This window comes from Podarcis bocagei (assembly GCF_964188305.1).
Source record: "Podarcis bocagei genome assembly, chromosome: 7".
NCBI lineage: Eukaryota > Metazoa > Chordata > Lepidosauria > Squamata > Lacertidae > Podarcis > Podarcis bocagei.
The window spans coordinates 37,754,943-37,773,703 of NC_138132.1; the positions used below are offsets into that span (position 1 = coordinate 37,754,943).

Below are 18,761 nucleotides of genomic sequence, written 5' to 3' on the forward strand. Positions count from 1 at the left end.
GAATCTTCACCACTCATTTTCCTGAGAGTTGCTTGCATTAGCTGAACGTTGGTTTGCTTGCATTAGCTGAACGTTGAAAGATTCAGGGCACACAACAGAAAGTGCTTTTTCACACAGTGAATAAACTTTGGAACTTGTAACCATAGGAGGCAAAAATGACCACCAAAAGGATTAGACATGGAGGACACGGCTATTGATGGCTACTACGGGTGGCGCTGTGGGTTAAACCACAGAGCCTAGGACTTGCCGATCAGAAGGTCAGCAGTTCGAATCCCCGCGACGGGGTGAGCTCCTGTTGCTCGGTCCCTGCTCCTGCCAACCTAGCAGTTCAAAAGCACGCCAGTGCAAGTAGATAAATAGGTACCGCTCCAGCAGGAAGGTAAACGGCGTTTCCGTGCACTGCTCTGGTTCGCCAGAAGCAACTTAGTCATGCTGGCCACATGACCCGGAAGCTGTATGCCGGCTCCCCAGGCCAATAAAGCAAGATGAGCACCGCAACCCCAGAGTCGGCCACGACTGGACCTAATGGTCAGGGGTTCCTTTACTAGTTACAGTGGCTAACGCCTCTGCATGCCAGTTACCGGAATCATAAATGGAGGATGTGCTGTTGTGTTTTAATAACTATTCTCCTCCTGTGACTTGTAACATTATTTAGAATAAAGGTTCTCTACAGGCCAGATATTTGCATAGACAGATGACACAGAGTGCCTCAGTATTTGTACAAGAAATAAAACCATGCCATTAATGGGGGAAAAAATAGTCATTTGAGCTCTGCCCTTCCCAGGTTCTATATCCCCAGCTCAGCATGACCTGCATTTGATATCCTTATGATAGGTATTACTTGAGTCTGACCAGTGGCTCATCCAAGTCGCATCTCTATGTTAAATGATATTTATTAAACATTTTAGAATTACAGAAAAAACAAAGAAACAAAGAAGAAGAAAAAACCAAGGAAAAAACAAACAGCAATCAAACAATACAAATCGATAAAAAGCAAAAGCAAAAAGCAAAAGCAAAACACATAACACATCCAAATCAAAAAACAAAAATAAACCACAAAAATTTAAAAACAGATCCAATATTCTCAAATCCTTAACTGTCATCACCTTATTTCATCGACCTCCTCACACCTCCCTTTTTTGTATTCTAGTTATTAATTATCACAGCAAATCCTTCCCATTCTTCATAATATTCTGTCATTAAATTACCTTAATCTATTTTAACCTTATCTTACTATAAAAAACCCTAAAACTTAAAACTTAAGTCTTATTTATACCAATTTCTCATAACCATAACATATTCTTGCATAGTTCTTTTTATCATTTCTGCTAAAGCCAAATAATTTCGTTCCAACATTTTTCTAATACTCTCTAATTTTACAAAACAATCCTAAATAAAAAAATTTTAAAACTTTCTTCCAATCTTCATCCAACGTCTCTTCCTCCTGGTCCCGGGTTTTGTCAGTCCTTTCTATCCCATCCATCTAGTTCATTAACCTGGTAATCTTATGTCCGAGGCCCTTAAGTCTCTTCCATGTCCCTTCCGCAGATCTTCTTCATATTTATACCTGTACTTTACTTTGTCTCCTGGTCCTTTCACTCGTGGAAACTCCAACTTGACAGTATTTTTGTCCCTTCTCGACAGATCAGCCCCTTTTCCATAGTCCACACTGAGCTCCATGTGGTATTTAAAAGCATGTTTCAAGGTCCCTCCAGAGTTGAGGACCCCCACAACCCCAAACTCCTCACGGCCCATTGCCAGACTTGAAAAGTCAAGACATCCCTGCATGGGGGGGGGGTCTATCCAGCCCCCCATCTCCAAGCCAAACAAAACTCTATCTCTCCAAATCTGGCTTTTTCCAAGTTCATTTGTCAGATCCAACAACTCATGTTCCTGCTGCCCAAGTCGCATCTCTTCCACACACACACATCCAAACGAATTGATGCTGCAATGGCCTCAAACGTGAGAATGCAAAGATCTATTTTCCAAAGATGGAGCAGTAAACACCTGCAATCTCCACCACCCCCAAATCTCTGGAGGAAGCATTTCTGAATCTGCAGATTTAGGTCAAGACTGCGCAAGATGGCACTTGAGGAGTAACCATGGGCTGGCAAGAGTAGTAGGACTGGAACCTGGATGAGGGGCAAATTGTCCAGGCACTTGTAGGGTTCCAAAAAGAAAGATCTGAGATGGAAAGAAGACAAAATCCCTACTGGAGAGGAATGGCAAACCAAGCCCTTGGGAGTACACCGAAATGGCAAAAGTGACCGGAAAGCTCAGGAACCAAGTAGACAAAGACTCCAATAAAGAAAAAAATATAATTAATTTAGGAGACCTCTGTAAGCAGATGAAAACATTAGCAGAATTTTCATAACATTTGTAGCAATTATCATGGACAATACAGAGAGATATAAAACATGGATTATGAAACAATATGCAGTTGAAAAGGTTGACAAAAAGACCCGTGGAGGGGAGGGTGGGAAGTCTGGAGATCCAGATAAATCTCTAAATATGGATATGTATTTTGTATTTTGTATTGTTATAATTCTACACTTGTAGCATCAAATAAAAATTATTTCAAAAAGCAAAGCAGAAAGAAAGATCCAAGCCCCCACAGCAGGGAGCTGTCTGAAGGACAATTAGTATTCCTATACACATCTAAAATTCCATGGCAGGCTTGCTTTGTGCTGGATCCAAAGCTGGGACTAATGGACAAACAAAATCTGTTGGGCGTTAATGCAGTGAGCCCTACTATCTTATCTGCAGGTTGTTGGTATGTGTAAATAAAACCATATTTCCTAAAGGCACTCCAGTCTCTGTTGACTAAACTCTGGATAAGCACCTGAAAACCCTGGAATCTCTCACCGCTCAGAGATTGGGGTGGCAAATGCAATTTTTCAGCTTTAACTCTCTAATGCTGGCAGAAGAAGATTTATGCAGGAATTTCAGATTTTAATCCATTGGTCTTCTCTCTCTCTTTTTATTATCTCCCAGTGATTTCCCCACATGTGTTTTAAACCTCCTGCCAGTCCTGTGCCCTACTTTTTAGAAACGGTACCTTTTATTGTGCTTTCTGTTTCAAGGATCGTTGCTTCAAGCTACAGTCTTACGGAAACGTGTGCTTGGGTCCCAGGGCAGCCACCCAACATTTTTCTCTTTCGGCTGAGTTTGCCACAAATTGGGGTTGTTTTCCATTCCAGAAACCCTTTAGTCTATAAGGATTTCTGCTGTATTTATGAACTAGGCTGCATAGATTGCCATGCCTAATACATTCAGTACGCTGTGATTTCCTGCAGAGTCTCCTTTCAGCCCAAAACTTCCAGTGTGTGTTTGTTTACCCAGAGATTTCTGCCATGAGTCATAATTACGAAACGTAGCATCAACTCCCTTAACAAATCCCTGAACAAAAGCTGGTCTCCGTAGCAGTAAGTATAAATAGGCAGGGACCAGCAAGGGCAAACAGTGCCAGCTCAAGTTTAAGTGCAGAGAAAAGAGACGGATAGCAAGAGGAGAGGGTCTGCATCCAAGCCAGTGATGTCCGGGGCCCATTTCCACAGCGTCCTGGTCACAGGAGCCAATCGGGGTATCGGGCTGGAAATGGTGAAGCAGCTCCTGGGACTACGAGAACCACCAAAATGGGTCTTCGCCACATGCAGGGATCCACATGGAGGAAGAAGCCAGGTGAGACCGTAGGGATGGGGAAGAGGTTAGTTTCAGTTAAATGCAAACGTACCTGCTTTGCACTTTCCTGAGTAATCCGTGAGCTAAGATGCAGCCACCTTTTTGGAATTCCCACTTAATGAGCATCCCCAGCCACATGCTATGGCAAAGCGTGCATATAATTGCATAGAGCAACGAGAAACAACATACCAAAACACATTCTATTAGGGGAAATTGCTTTGCAGAAATGGTGCATGTTAGAATAAATCCACACTGAAATTATGATGCATTCTCATGAGGACTTTTAAAACAGAAAAATAGCAAACTGGAAATATGGGGCTCCGCTATACAGCTGCAATTAAAAGGTTTGTAAATGTGTGGTAAAGGGAAATATACAATTGTGGTGAGCTATAGCAAATTCAATGCGTTTTTAAAAACAATTTTTTAAAAAGCATATTTATGACATTTTTAACGTGTGTAGATTCCATCATGGAGAACTAAAGATTGGGAAAATGAGCAACTGAAATGGACAGATTCACTCATCCCCAACTTCAGAGCTGACCATCCTTTTAGGAAGTGACAGTTTTTCACGTCCAATTCCAGGCTGAGAGAGAGAAGAGGAGATGTGCAAGAAAGTTAGTCTACTCCGTTCAGAAGTTCCATGGGGCGTTGGCTAAGGGAGAGGGATGTTCTTTGTAGCAGCCCCTGAGGTGTGACATCTCCTCTCCACAGAAATGCATCCAGCACCTTCAGCTCTCATTGTGTGCCGAAGGCGTGCACCTCTCAACCCTGGCTGTTGACCCCTGAGATGTGTGTTTTTAGGACCCACCTTATTCTCTTTATTGTAAATTGTTTTTACCTCATTTTAAAATTATTATCATTATCTTTATAAGCTGCCCTTCCTCCTAAAGAAGCCCAGGGCAACAAGCAGCAAGCTATAATACAATTAAAAAACCCCCACATTTAAAACATCTTAAAAACCATTCAAATACAGGTGCAGGCTGGGAAAGATCTCAGCTTAAAAGGCTTGTTTGACAGATTGTGTTTTTATAAAATAAGATTGTGTTTTTCCATTGCTGCAACCTGCCTTGGAACCATATGGAGACAGGTGGGTAAGAAATGATGATCATGATGATAATTAGCAAGCGTTTACCATCTTTTCAGGCTAAAACTGCCCAGCATTAGTAGCAAAGGGAACGCTCTCCCTTACACCCTGCATGAGAGGCAGGGAAGGGAAGATTTTCCAGGGAGGCAGGCTGGGAGAAGGGAAGCTCCCAGGTGAGAGCTGGGAGGGTCCACCACCTTTTGTGTGGTGCAAGGGTTAAGATGCATCTCTGATAGAGGCCTTTGTGTCTCCACCCTTCCTTTTGTGTGTTTGCCTTGTTTTGTTTTGTTTTCTCCTTTCTTTTCTGTTTTCATTTAGATTAGTTTGGCTTTCACTGTATTGTATCATACATTGAAAAGCTTTGGGTTTTTTGTTTTTAAGAGAAAGCTCTCTATTATTTTATCCTTTGTGTTCCGAATGCTCCATCAGAGAGAGAATCCACATTTTCTGGTTTCCATCACTGGTCACTCTGTTCCTCTTTCTTTTGTTCCTATATTTGCCTTGTTGGGGTTGGCAGGGGTAGGGGACGGAATGCCTTCTTAACATTTTGTTTAGTGCGAGTTTCCATAGTTCTCATTTAGGGTACAATTCCTTCCCCGGGGGCGGGGAGAGAGAGAGAGAGAGAGAGAGAGAGAGAGAGAGAGAGAGAGAATGTACTCTACTATGCTGCCTGTGCGGTATTATGGTTAGAGTGCTGGACTAGGACCTGGGAGACCAGGGTTCAAATCGCCATTTGGCCATGAAGCTCACTGGGTGCCCTTGAGCCAGCCACTCCGTCTCCGCCTAACTGACCTCACACAGTTGTTGTGGGAATTAAATAAGGGGGAGAACAATGTACGTCACCTCAAGCTCCTTAAAGGAAAAAGATGGGCTATAAATGCAATTAATAATAACAGCCATGTATGTCCGTTCACAGGTTACACCAGAAGTCCGTAAGGTCCTTGGGGGCCTGGCACTTATTCAGTATCTGCAGAGTTGTATGTCTGCTGTGATTCTGCAGCAGCAGAAAAAGCTAGCTTATTGAGATTCTCACCTTTCTGACTCCTGTGGCTTTGAAAAAACTGTGAAGCCAGTCAATGTCTGCTAAAATCTCAGAAGCCAGAGGCTGAGTAACAGTGAGCAGTCTAGAGTGCCCCATATAACTCAAACGAAAGCAAAACAATTTGTGTAAAATAAGTGAAATTATGCAAACATGCTCGGGCTTCAGACTTTTCTGGGTCTAGCATTTGACATTTTTACAGCAGCACTGAGGAAGCCTTGAGGGTTTGTTTCGCACATGACCCCCTTTTTCTCCTTTTAGGAACTGAGATCGCTGGCTTCTAAACATCCCTGCCTCGTGATTCTGCAGCTGGGTATGACTTTCGTCTTATTTATTTTCTTCTATTCCATTTCAGTTCTTTAATCTTAGAACTGCAGAAACCAACATGCCCTGTGGCTCCATTTAGGGTGGATAGCTGAACATTCATTTATTAAATGCCTCCTGTCACAATGTGTTAGTTATGCTCCAGGCAGAATCCTCACATCTCTTTGCTCTGTTCATTTTGAAGGGGAAAGGCTTATTCAGGGTGGCCTCCTGCAGAGGTGGGGCAAGGTCATTTCTACTCACTCAGGTACTCAAGGTAGATCAGTCTCCCTCAACCTGGAATCCTCCACTTCTTTTGGACTACGACTCCCATCTGCACGGTACATTTAAAGCACTACTTTAGCCATGGATTTCCCCCAAGGAATCCTGGGAACCGTAGTTTGTTAAGGGTATTGGGAGTTGCTAGGCAAGACCCCTCGTCTCCTCACAGAGCTACAGTTCCCGGTGTGGTTTAACAATCCATCCTTCCTCTAGAGGACTCTGGGCACTGTAGCACTGTAACAAACTACTGTTCCCAGGATACTTTGGGAGAAGCTATGCTTGTTTAAAGTGGTGCAAAGGGGACCTTTCGCAGGTTTTTAAATAAATGGGTAGGATTATTTGGCGGGCCCAGGCATGTATATTGAAGAGGATTATAAACTTTGTGCCAGTTAACTATCACTCCCAGATTAACTGAGTGGCTTCCATACCAAAGGCTGTAGCTGTTCTGGCAGGCCTGCATTACAATACATCTTCCTGAGAGTTATATTAGGTTTGTTTGCATTAGCTGAATTTTGAAAGATTCGGGGCACACAACAGAAAGTGCTTTTTCATGCAGTGCATAAACAGGAGGCAAAGATGGCTACCAATAGGATTAGACAAATTCATGGAGGAATCAGGTATCAATGGCTACTAGTCACAATGGGTAATGCCTCTGCATGCTAGTTGCTGGAATCGCAGGTGGGGGGGGGGAGTGGTGCTGCGTTTTATAAAAATAACAGTATTCTCCTCCTGTGAGTTCCAACATTTTTGAGAATAAAGATTCATTTGCACAGACTGGTAGCACTGATTGTGTAAAAAAATGATACTATGCCATATATGAGAGAAATGTAATTGGAGATCTGCCCTTTAGTTTCTGATGTAGCTTTTCAAGAAAGGTAATTTGCCAAACCCTTGAATACCAACAATTCAGATTATTAAAACTGAAGTTATTCCAGGATCTGACAATACAAGCCCCAGGCTTCACTGAAGAGATGAGAAACAGGTTGTTTTCTTTTCAAAAACCTTCTTTTTAAAAGCTTTTTTTAAGTGGAGTTCTTTAATCTGGTCAGTATCCATGCTGGATTTGAAATAGCTTTTCCACATGGAATTGTTTTTAGTTGTTTATATATATGGAATTCCTTACATATGGAAATGGTTTTATTTCTATTGTCATTGCTTTTATTGTTCATGTTTTTACTATGAAATCACTTTGAGGTTTGTGGCTGTGGTTCCCAGACTCTCCCCACGCCACAAGACTATTTGAAAATCACTGAAGGTGATTGAAAATCACAGACCACTTAACGATATTTCTGCCTCTTGTCCCAATCTTAATGTGCTGGGCTGGATGCACGACTTTTAACTGAATTTTAATTGCTTCCTTTATTTCTTGCATATTGTGTTGTTGTTTTCATTGTGTTACCATCTGGAACAAGATGATGGAGGAAATAGTGGAGATGGACTGGTGTAGATAAATGGCAAGAGGGGCACCTGCCTGATATGCCATGGCACATATATAATAACAACACAAAGAGCCTGCCTGCTAGATGAAGCCAGTGGCCCATCTGGTCCAGCATCCTGTTCTCACAGTGGTCAACCAGATGCCTGTGGGAAACCACAAACAGGACCCAAGCAGAAGATCCCTCTCTCCCAGTGGTGGAGGAAAGGGGGTGTGGCCGGGCCCGGGTGTCATCACTGGGTGTGGATGTGTGACACAATGAGTTTAAAAAAAAATAAATGGGCTCACGAAACTTTTTAGGAGTGGTGCTTAGGTGCCTGCAGGTTCCGCGCTACCTGAAATGGCAGCATGGGACTTGCACCTGCCTACTGCCTCTCCCTCAGTTGCCCTACAGCTGAGGGGGAGATGATGGCTCTCTCCTCCTACGGTTTCCAGCAACTGGTAGAGGCAGAGCATAACCATCATGCCTAGTAGCCATTGATAGCTTTTTCTTCCATGTTCACCTTTGACTTTCCCTCTCTCCAAGGGCCCCCTAATGCCTTTCTCTCCTGTGTTGCTGTTTCCCAGGTTCTATATCCCTGGATTAACATGACCTGTATTTGATACCATCATGCTGGGCATTACTTGAATCTGATCATGGGCTCATCCAACCCAGTATCATCTATTATTATTATTATTGTTATTATTATTATTACCCTGCCCATCTAGATGGGTGGCCCCAGCGCAGCTTCCAACACATATAAAAACATAATAAAACGTCAAACATTTAAAACTTCCCAATACAGGGCTGCCTTCAGATGTCTTCTAAAAAGTCATATAGTTACTTATCTCCTCGACATCCGATGGAAGGGTGTTCCGCAGGGAGGGTGCCTCTACTGAGAAGGCCCTCTGCCTGGTTCCCTGTAGCTTCACTTCTCATAGGGAGTGAACTGCTAGAAGGCCCTTGGAGCTGGATCTCAGTGTCCAGGCTGAATGACAGGAGAGGAGATGCTCCAGGTATACAAGGGATTGTCTGCGGTTGACAGGCAGAGGCTTTTGCCTTGAGCAGAGAACTCTTTCTCAGTCTTGATGGGGACAAGGCTGAGGAGGATGAGGGAAAGAACAAATGTGACCAAACCCATGGAGAACAGCTGTAGCTCTTTGCCATGCAGATGGTTCCAGGTTCAGTTCCCCGGGCCCAGCTTTTCCAGGTTGTCCTGGGAAAGTCTTCTCTCTGAAGCCCTGGGAAGCTATAAAGGAGAGGAAGGAGTTTCCATGACAAATCCTGTGCCCTCTTTCCACAGAGTCCACAGATGAGGCTAGCATCAAGGCTGCTGCGAAGGAAGTTGAGGTCCACCTGGCCGGAAGTGGACTAAATCTGCTGATCAACAACGCGGGCGTCATGCCCCCAAGCACCCTGGAGTCAGTGGACAAAGAAGATATGCTGAGTGTCTACCGTATCAATCTCATTGGCCCAATGCTGGTGACACAGGTAGAGCTTATCCTCATACTTTGCTAGAGGTGGCATCCATTCTTCTGGGCAAAGAAGGGAGCAGCAGGTGAAAGGAGATGTTAAAAGGCTCCCACAACTTTAACGGAAAGCTCTCCATGCGTATTTCCTTACATTGAATTTCCTGAGACAGGGGCTTGTCTTCCTAATACCCTGCCACACTCATAACGTATTGACCAAGAAAGAGAGGGGGGCAAAATATGCAGGAGGGGTCCAGCCAAGGAGAATTTGGGAACCAAGGATGGAAGGCCTTGGAAGGGGACAAAGGGGCTGCCCACGCCTGTCTTCCTTTGCAGGCATTTCTGCCCATGCTGAAGACAGCTGCTAAGAAGAGCAACAGGAAGGGGCTGAGCTGCAGCAGGGCTGCCATCATCAACGTCTCCACCATCGGCAGCTCAATCGGGAGACCCCCTTCTATGGCCACGTTCCCCGTCATTTCTTACCGCTGCAGCAAGGTAACATGGGCAGCACAGCCTCTCCCGCCTGCCTGCATCTTGGCCAATCTGTGCAAGTGGGGCAGGGGCAGCAACAGGGAGTGGGGCCGGGGACAGTTGCCCCTGACATCACTGTGGCCTCCTGGGAGGGGTGAATTTATAGTGCATAATCCAGCACTGACCGCAGCCCTTGTTGCACATAGTTAGGAATTGGCTGCCACAAGGTGCAGTGTGATGGTCACCAAGCAGGAAGGCTTCAAAAGGGGACTGGATGAATGGGTGGAGGAGGGCGGAGCTACACGCGGCTGCTAGCCACAATGGCTATGTATTGCCTCCACTGATGAAGGCAGCATGCCTCTCTTAGCAGCTGACAATCCCAAGGGAGAGAACTGTTGCCCACAGCCCAGCTTCTGGGTTCCACGTTGGAGCATCTGGTTGGCCACTGTGGCAAAGAGGATGCTGGACCAGATGGGCCGCCGGCCTGATCCAGCTGCGTGACTCGCTAGTTTACCCTGTAACCTCTACGCTGCTGCTGCTTCTGTCTTTCTTCAGACGGCGCTGAACATGCTCACGCGGTGCCAGGCGCTGGAGTACAAGGATGACGGGATCCTTTGCGTTGCACTTCACCCAGGATGGGTGAAGACGGAAATGGGAACAGAGAAGGTACGTGGTGGCAAAATCGCAGTTGGTCATTAGATCAGAATGTGGTAAAAGACCGGAGGAGGAGCAAGAAGCACAGCTTGCAAACTAGAGCAGTGGTTCCCAATCGATTTCGGACCACTGCCCTGTTTGTTCCATAAACTCATCCCCAGGGGCCCCTACCCTACCAAAAGCCAGAATAGTGGTTTGCATGACCCACCAAAGAAGATAGTAACACAATAAAACTCATAGCAGTAATAACTAATTGTACATTCATACTGGCTTTTCAGAATCTGATAATTCACACCCCCAGTACTCCCCCTGCCTCTCCTAGGTCAGTGGTTTTCAACCAGTGTGCCGTGGCACCCTGGGGTGCCATGGTCAGGGGTGCTGTGGGCAATACTGGCCTCTTGTCTCTTTCCTTCCCTCCCTCCTCTGATGCCCTCTCACGTCTCTGCCTCCCCAAGGCTTGCATGGCTGTTTGTTGCAGCAGCCCTGGCTACAAGTTCTGCAGGCATATGGTGCCTCTGGGGCTGACCAGGGGGTGCTGGTTGCCAGGAGCTGGGGGAGCCTTGCAGTAAGCAAGCAAGCAAGTGAAGGTGAAGGAGCCCAACCAGCCAGTCCGCCAGCCCTTGCTGCTGGGAATGAACAGACAAGGGGGAAAGGCACTGGCCTTTCTTGTGCTTGCTGTGTGCCATGCCTGCCTGGGAGCTGAGTGCCCAGTGCTGAAGGGGAACCTTTCTGCCAAGCAGGCCCAGTGGTGCCTGCTGCTGCCCCTCAAAGTAAAGTGCTAGCCCCATGTTCACCTCTGGCCAGTCTTGGTTGGGCCACTAAGGCTAGGGGCATCCTCTTCCCAGGCCTGTGGGGCAGTGTGAGGAGGCACCTCTCTTTGGGGCAGTGGGGGGAGTTCAGAGACCAGGGGTGGCAGCAGTGGCTGCTGAGAGGACTCTCAAGGGGAAGAGGCTGAGGAAACACTCCACAAAGGAGGGTGTCCAAAAAGGGTGAGAGGCTGCCAGCTCTGCGGGCAAGGGGTGGCATAACTGGACTCCTGAGCCCTGATCTAGAGGGAATTAGAACCATGGGTTGGGCAGCATAGCTTGAACCAATACCCAGAATCTGGCCATTTTCACCCAAGTTACCAGGAAGGAGGTGGCTGGGGTCTTTTCCCTGCAGAAAAGTCTCCATTCTTGGGACTTTCTCACATTTCCTCCACTTGGCCCTGCTCAGAAGTGAAACTTATCCAGCCCTGTGGAAGGTTGGTTCCTGGCAATCTGAAGCCTTTAGCAGCCATGGCCCCCACCCAGGTCTTCTTGTGATTTCTTTTTTAATTAGTAAACTGTTTCCCCATAACTATGTTCAAAGCAGCAAAGAAACTGCGAGCAGGGCATCCATAAAATAGAAGCTTCTGCAGCTCAAGGTGTCTGGAAACACCTGGTGCCCCCACCTTTCCTTTCCCAAGTGGCCCAAGTCTGGTGTCCTCGTGGCGGGTTTTGGTTTGGATTTTCAATGCAAAAACATGTTTGCACAATGCAGGCAGAACTGACGGTGCAGGAGAGTGTGCAGGGGATCATCCAAGTGCTTTCCAGCATCAACGAAGAGAAAAATAGCCGACTGGTGGACTGGGAGGGGAGGATTGTGCCCTGGTGAAGCCAGCAGCCAAAGAGGGATCTCTCCCGATGGATGTGTCCGTGTGTCCCAACCCAGGTCAGCTACAAGTGATGTGGTTGCATCTAGCTGCCATGACAGCACTTACAAGAAATAAATCACATGGCTTTCATAACCTGTCCTGGTCTTCCATCATTTCTTGCTAGCCATAAAAATGCACCAGAGAAGCAACAGAGATTGAAACGCACTGAATGGCTGTCAGGGCTGGAGTCAGGCGAAGGTTAGCAACAAATCACCCGAGGCCAGTGAACTCTTTATTCAAGGCAACAAACCACATCTCAGGCCTAGTGGTCTCAGAATCTGAAGAAGCGTGCATGCACACAAAAGCTCATACCAAGAACAAACTTACTGGACAATTTTTTAATATATTTCTATTGCGTCAGACCAACATGGCTACCTACCTGAATCTAGTGGTCTCAGCAACTCTTTCCAGGTCTTGCTCCAAGGAAGCAGTTGTGAGGACTGATGGCCCCTGTCTTCCCCCACTCTCTAAGGCTCTTCCCCTGGTTCCTTCTCCCGTAGCTTAAGGCTTCCTTGCCTTCTTGTTTCTCATTTGTGTGTGTGTTCTGGGAGACCAGGGAGAAGGGGTGCTGGACACAGCAGGAGGGGAAGACTTTGTGTCTTCTTTCACAGTCTGCCCACACTCAGTCTTGGAGTCTGCACTGCTCTCTGCCACAGCCTCTTCCTGCTCACTAAACCCTGTTGCCTTGTATGCTCCCAACACCACCTCCTCCCAGTCTGCTCCTTCCCCCATTGACACCACTCATCATTCTCCCACCACCAGTCCCTGGGCTCTGAGCCTTCTTCCCCTGGGGACTCCCTGCCTGGTGCCTCCCACCACTCCTCTGCATCCAGCCAGTCCATGACAATAGGCAAGAGAGTAGGGATAGGAAAAAGGAGTGGCTGTGGGTTGTAGCTCAAAAGTCCCAGGTTCAGTCCCTCCCATCTGAAATCATGGAGAGCCACTGTCATTGAGTGTGATACTGAGCTAGATGGCTTAATGGCCAGGAACACTATAAATACAGTTTCTTAAGTTCCTATGAATCCAGTCCCTTGCAATTAGAATACTTGCAATTGCTTGCTATGCCCAGAAACTAGTGGGAGTCTTCTTTCAATGGGAACCACTACAGAATATTGAGGCACAGACAGCACAAATCTTCATAGGAACTGGGTGCCTCATCTTTGGAAGTACTAGCCAAGAAATGCAGAACCCTGTAAAAGAAGTATTAGCCTATGCTGAATCAGCAACTTCCCAGATGCCCACTGATAACGACCATAAAGAGGTTTGCCAGTCACAAAAGACACAAGGATCAATTGGGATTTTATTAGCTAAAATACCAAACGTGAAAATCAGAAGTGTTGGTAGAAAAATAAAAACTGATATTCACAGTCCTGTTCTCCCTGCCTTATAAAGCTTTGTTCACGTTTGCCGCAGCAGTTAGTGGAACAGTTCAGGGAAAAAGAGCTTTGACGCGGCCTCTCCATCTCCCGCACAAAGTTGGGCTCACGGTTGCAGGCCTTGGAAAGAGCTTGCTGAAGAAAAGGGCATTCCATCGGCCGCAGTCTCGACATACGGTGGGGTTCATGAGAACAGTAAACAGCACTGATGCATTCACAAGAGATCCGCTTTTAGGCTCCACTGGAATTCAACAGGTTTCACATTTGCTAAGCATTTGGTAGACCCTTCCCCTACCCCAAAAAAACTTAACAGGAAGTTAACATATTAAACTGAAGAGAAGAAAGTTAAGAGGAAAAAAGATCAGAATATGATACCAACGTTTTTCAGATCAGGGGAAAGTTAAAGTGACAAATTATAGATCTAAAGTGCTCAACCAGCCTTAAGGCATGGGGAAGCCCCAACCAAGTGGTTGGAAATTCTACAATGTGGTCAGAGAATCTGACTGGCTAATCCTGATTTGTTACCTACAAAAAAGACAGCCATTCCCTAAATACCTGCCACAACCCCCTTCCCCCGGTCAGCCTCTGCAATTGAAGAAGTGAAGGTCTGTCATTGCTTGGCAAAGCCAATCACATGACCCAAGTTCTACAATGGAAGGGTGACATGGGGAACGGGAGAGGGACTGGACAAAAAGATGCATTTCAACAAGAACTTGGATTATATATATTTTAAAAGCCTAACTGATCAGAGCCAATTTAAGCATTCAGGGAAACATCATCTCCTAAAGGATGTAGGGGAAGTTTGTTTCAAAGCATCCCACAACCGTCTCCCTGTAAGAGAGGAGTTGTCTAGATATTGACAAGGGAGGCATTTTTAAACAAGCAATTCCCTGCTTGTATTTTGACACTGTACAGTCTCAGGAGAGGGCTGTACATCTCCTCCCCACCCCAAATACGAATTGATGCTGCAGTGGCCTCAAGAGGACCAGTAAACACGTAGAATCTCCGCCACCCCCAAATCTCTGGAGGAAGCATTTCTGAATCTGCAGATAACAGGTCACGACTGTGCAGAGGATGGCACTTGAGGAGTAACAATGGGCTGGCAACAGTAGTAAGACTGGACCCTGGAGGAGAGGCAAATTGCCCAGGCACTTGTAGGGTTCCAAAAAGAAAGATCCAAGTCCCCACAGCAGGGAGATGTCTGCAGGACAATTACTGTTCCTATATACATACTTCTAAAAATCCAGGCCTATATAACAAGATTTAAGACAACAGATGATCACAATACTCCTCACGTAATACAAGTGTTAAGAAATGTTTCACACGGAATCTGCACAACCTAATCAACAAGGACATTATTAACAAGGGAACAACCCAGCGTTCAGTAACTGATTATCATAGCATTTACTGGATTTCATCCAACTACCATTTGTTTCGCAAACAAGAGACACAGCGAGAACCTTCACGGTTCGGTAAAACTGCACTTCATATCCATGCCACATATTTTGAGGTAGCAACAAAGCATTCTCCCCACCACCACTTTTGTCTCAGTCTTCGCTGCAGTCTAAACACAGCAATGACCAGAATCCAAGAAGATTTTTTGCAGAAGAAGCCCCTCACCCTCTCTCTTACAGCTTCAAATTCACATTCTTCCATAAGAAAAGGTTTAAGTCCATTAAAGTGCATTCTCCCTGTCAGGAATCAGATTTAGTGGTGAAGTTTCTCCAGCGGTACTATCCTAGGATGGATACTTTCAGTTACAGTAAAACAGCTTCACCATCACACATTTGTTTGCTGAATAAAAAAAAAATTACCCCAAAACAGAAAAGCTTGGCACTTAAGGTTACAAAAATGTTTACAAAATATAAACAAAGAATTGGCTGAAAGCTTGTTCAATGGCGGATGCAAACATTTCCAGGCTACATGGCAGTGCTCCAGAAATATTCAGACCGAGGGTGGGGAACCTGAACTCCAACAATATCTGGAGGGGACAGCTCTCACCGTTCCTGGCTGTTGGCCATGCTGGCTGGGGCTGATGGGAGTTGTAGTCTAACAACACCTGGAGGGCCACAGAGTTTTAGACCTTCTATCCATCCCCCACTCACTCACACATTCCTTGTATTGTTTGACAAGAAGAGACTTGATCAAAATATTCTGCACCAATGTCTCATTTTCAGTTAGAAAGCAGCCAGGGTTGTGCCAGAATGTCATCTGGAGACTATAAGATGTGTTTGTAGAAGGATGGTTTCCTCCAGGATCTTCAGCCAGCTGGCCAAGGATGAGATGGGGCTGCTCCAGGCTGCCAGAGATAATTACCGGAGAAAAATTGCACGGATCCACTGAAGTTCTCCCCAGTGAAATGAATGGGGCCTGTGTCAGAACATGGCAAAGCTCTTCTGTGGCTTCCATCCATTTCAGTGGGGCTTGCATAGAGGAACTTCCCCATGGACATGCCTTTTGACCTCTTCACCCTCCGGAATCCTGCATGGTGCTGCTCTGTTTGCAATGGCATCTGATGCGGGATGCTAAAGGGTGGCTAAAATCCGTAAGAAAGAAATCATCACCACACCGAAGGTCTGCCCCACTCCAAAAGTCATGGCCACAAAGGGGATCATGTCCTTTCCAGCAGCTTTGTAAACACCGGCAATCGCAGCACCTGTTCAGGAAGGGGGGAAAGGAACATCATAGGTTGGTTGCTCATGTCCCATCATCCCTTTCTTCTCACTTGATAATACACAGCAAAAGAAATGAAGGACAACTGTCATTCACTTTCCTTGTTCCTCAATCTGGTGTTTTCCATATGTGTTGTATTGCAACTCTCTTCAAGCCCAGTCAGCATGATCTGGACTCATGGGAGTTGTAGTGCAACAGCATCTGGACAGAACCTGGTTTTAGGAATGCTGCTAAGCCAATAGTTAAAAAACACAATATCAGCCTGCTGGGCGAGCAGTTGTTTTCACATTTTAAGCTCTGCTCCTCTTCAGGGAACTCAGAACAGCATATACGATTTCCTCACCCTCCCCTTTTGTCCTCACAATGTCATCCATGGAGCTTCAGCCCTGAGTGGGAAATCCATACCTAAGGCTTCCTAGCCTTAGTAGAAACCACAACACCACTAGTATGAATACCAAAGGGTCGTCCAAAAGCAGGGCACAATAGGGATAGCTTTCTGCTGTTGTTAACATCAAGCATCTTGGAGTCACATACATACACCCTCACTGACAGCCATACTTCTGGCTGTCACAGGCTGGAAAGATGGGTAGCAAAGAGAAGAATGGGAATCCCCAAATGGCCTCTCAGCTTTCAAAAGGTGTCAAACCGTCTCCATGACAGATGTGATTGACAGGTGGCATTGTCCAGCCAGCCAGGACCCACTTGGGTCAGAAACATTTTTAAACAGCCCAAACTCGCTCAGCATTGCTCATCTGACCACCTACACTGCTACATGTGAGGACACGAGAAACCCGCTTGTAAGTAGATTTGATAGGATAGATAGGCTTGAATGAAAGGGCTGTTTTTGTTCTTTGACTATAGCAACATTCTGCCTCTTCCATTTATCCTCCTCCTTTCTTTTTTATTTTTAACAAACCTCACAAAATGTGGCTGTTTAGGTCTTGGGTGTGTTTCTGCGAAAACTCCCAGAATTATTCCAAACTCTCCTGTGCCTAATTGGTCATGTTATGTGGGGGGATGGGGGAGAAAGACAGAGAGAGAGAGAGCGCTATAATGTAAACTCTCCCTCTTCTAGCGAGATTTTATGAGTCTGAGATTGGGAATCCCAGATTTGTTCCCAATATGTCCTGTCATTGGACACAGAAATAAGGAGATTGCTAGGCTGCTGGGGCAAAGGAATGTTTCAAACAGCCAACCTACTTGATAAAATCCCAGCTGCTATTGGCCCCACGAAGCCCATCAGCAGGATGCTCACCGACATGAACCTGCCGTATCTGTGCCGTCGGAGAGTGAAGAGGGCCAGGAGTGCTGCGGGGATGTGGAAAAAGAGAGACGACACCATTGCCCACAGGAAGACGCCATACCACATCTCTGCCATGAGATAGGAGAGAAGAGGGTAGTAAGAGCAGAAGAGCAGCCAGCTGGATCAGGCCAAAGGGCCCATCTGGTCCAACATCCTGTTCTCACAGTGGTCAACCAGGTGCAGTTTGGTAAGCCCAGAAGCAGGACCCCAATGCAGCAGCTCAAAGTAATGATTATGTGCTGTTCTTTTTTGATGCTGCCTTTAGTTTTATTATGGTTTGAGCTTCAGCAGTTGGACCATTGTTGCTTTTTAACTATTTTAAGCAACTCTAAGGAAGGAAAAGCAGGGTATAAGTTTTTTTAAGTAAGAAAGATAGATTAGCTGCTTTGTCTCATGCATTAAAGTATACTGGGGGCAGCCCTGGAGTCAGAAACCCTTGATTAATCTATATGTGGGCCCCAATCCGTAGCTGTCAACGTTTCCCTTTTTTAAAGGGAAATTCCCTTATTCCGAATAGGATTCCTCGCAAGAAAAGGGAAAAGTTGACAGCTATGCCTGTTGCCTACCCTCGGTCAGCCTTCGCCAAAGCGATGGCCTCCCTCTTTGGCTTTGGGCTATGAATTCCGGGCTGGGGCTGATGGGGGAATTTCCAGGGTGGTCTCCACATACTTTTGAGTGGTGAAGCAGCAGCAGCTTTCCCAGGTCTTGCCCACCCCACCTGCAGACTCCAGGGACAGGCGCCTCCTTTTCCTTCAGTGGCACCCACAGTGACTTTGTCCTACCCCTCACAAGTGGGACGGGGGAAGGAGGCGACCCGGGTATGTGCAGAGGGCGCCCAACCCCTTCGCGGGGCCCTGGAAGGCAGGCGTGGCGTGAGTCCCGGAACCTACCTGTGAACTCGCAGAGGGATTCGGCGCACGCGGCTCGCGTGACGTTTCCCGAGCGAGGCACCAGGTGGAGGCTCAGGATCTGGTGCAGGAGGCCCCCCGGGGCGGTAGGGACCGAGTCGTCGCCGCCGCCGCCTCCTCCCTCCATGCCTCCTTCGACATCAACATCCGCTCCGCCAGTGCCACAGAGAGGCAATGCTAGAGCGGCCCCGGCAAGAACTTCCGGTGAACGAAGCGGAAGCCGCCCTTTTATTGCTGTACTGTATTGTAAACCGCTTTAAACGTGCTTTTTTATGACACAGCGGCGTAAACTATTTTAATAAATTAAAAATGAATACAGGGTCCAGGTTTTAATAATATTAAATGAATAAATTTATTGAATTGTCGACGCCTGAGCTCGACTCCACATTCAGGCAGGCTAGGCAGCTTCGTCCCTGGCCTAGCCTCGT

At 46.4% G+C, this 18,761-nt stretch overlaps 2 protein-coding genes across 4 annotated transcripts; one reads left to right on the plus strand and one right to left on the minus strand.

Moving 5' to 3' along the window:
- The first annotated feature begins 3,369 nt into the window (after positions 1 to 3,369).
- Positions 3,370 to 12,166, plus strand: LOC308592336 (C-signal-like). 2 transcript variants are annotated; one of them, XM_081203723.1, is made up of 6 exons: positions 3,388 to 3,681; positions 6,066 to 6,117; positions 9,108 to 9,295; positions 9,610 to 9,768; positions 10,300 to 10,410; positions 11,920 to 12,166. In XM_081203723.1, the coding sequence occupies exons 1-6, from the start codon at positions 3,535 to 3,537 to the stop codon at positions 12,031 to 12,033; spliced, it is 771 nt and encodes a 256-aa protein (XP_081059849.1). In that variant the 5' UTR covers positions 3,388 to 3,534; the 3' UTR covers positions 12,034 to 12,166. The 2 variants fall into 2 exon arrangements, with proteins under 2 accessions (XP_081059850.1, XP_081059849.1); XM_081203724.1 differs by lacking the exons at positions 10,300 to 10,410; positions 11,920 to 12,166 and adding an exon at positions 9,897 to 9,969 and having other exon boundaries at positions 3,370 to 3,681; positions 9,610 to 9,863.
- A 2,663-nt stretch (positions 12,167 to 14,829) lies between these two features.
- Positions 14,830 to 18,532, minus strand: TMEM170A (transmembrane protein 170A). 2 transcript variants are annotated; one of them, XM_081203740.1, is made up of 3 exons: positions 18,316 to 18,532; positions 17,323 to 17,430; positions 14,830 to 16,105 (listed from the first exon to the last, which is right to left on the minus strand). In XM_081203740.1, exons 1-3 carry the CDS (start codon positions 18,458 to 18,460, stop codon positions 15,975 to 15,977), a joined length of 384 nt encoding a protein of 127 aa, XP_081059866.1. In that variant the 5' UTR covers positions 18,461 to 18,532; the 3' UTR covers positions 14,830 to 15,974. The 2 variants fall into 2 exon arrangements, with proteins under 2 accessions (XP_081059866.1, XP_081059865.1); XM_081203739.1 differs by having other exon boundaries at positions 17,323 to 17,493; positions 18,316 to 18,520.
- Between the last annotated feature and the right edge of the window lie 229 nt (positions 18,533 to 18,761).

Excerpts from the sequence above, each read along its gene's own strand:
- TMEM170A (XM_081203739.1), bottom strand. The coding sequence starts at position 18,460 with ATGGAGGGAGGAGGCGGCGGCGGCGACGACTCGGTCCCTACCGCCCCG. Across the intron at positions 17,494-18,315 it reads ATCCCTCTGCGAGTTCACAG|AGATGTGGTATGGCGTCTTC; the intron begins GTAGGTTCCGGG and ends ATCTCATGGCAG. Across the intron at positions 16,106-17,322 it reads AGCAGCTGGGATTTTATCAA|GTGCTGCGATTGCCGGTGTT; the intron begins GTAGGTTGGCTG and ends CTTCCTGAACAG.
- LOC308592336 (XM_081203723.1), top strand. The coding sequence starts at position 3,535 with ATGTCCGGGGCCCATTTCCACAGCGTCCTGGTCACAGGAGCCAATCGG. Across the intron at positions 9,296-9,609 it reads GCCCAATGCTGGTGACACAG|GCATTTCTGCCCATGCTGAA; the intron begins GTAGAGCTTATC and ends CTTCCTTTGCAG. Across the intron at positions 10,411-11,919 it reads CGGAAATGGGAACAGAGAAG|GCAGAACTGACGGTGCAGGA; the intron begins GTACGTGGTGGC and ends TGCACAATGCAG.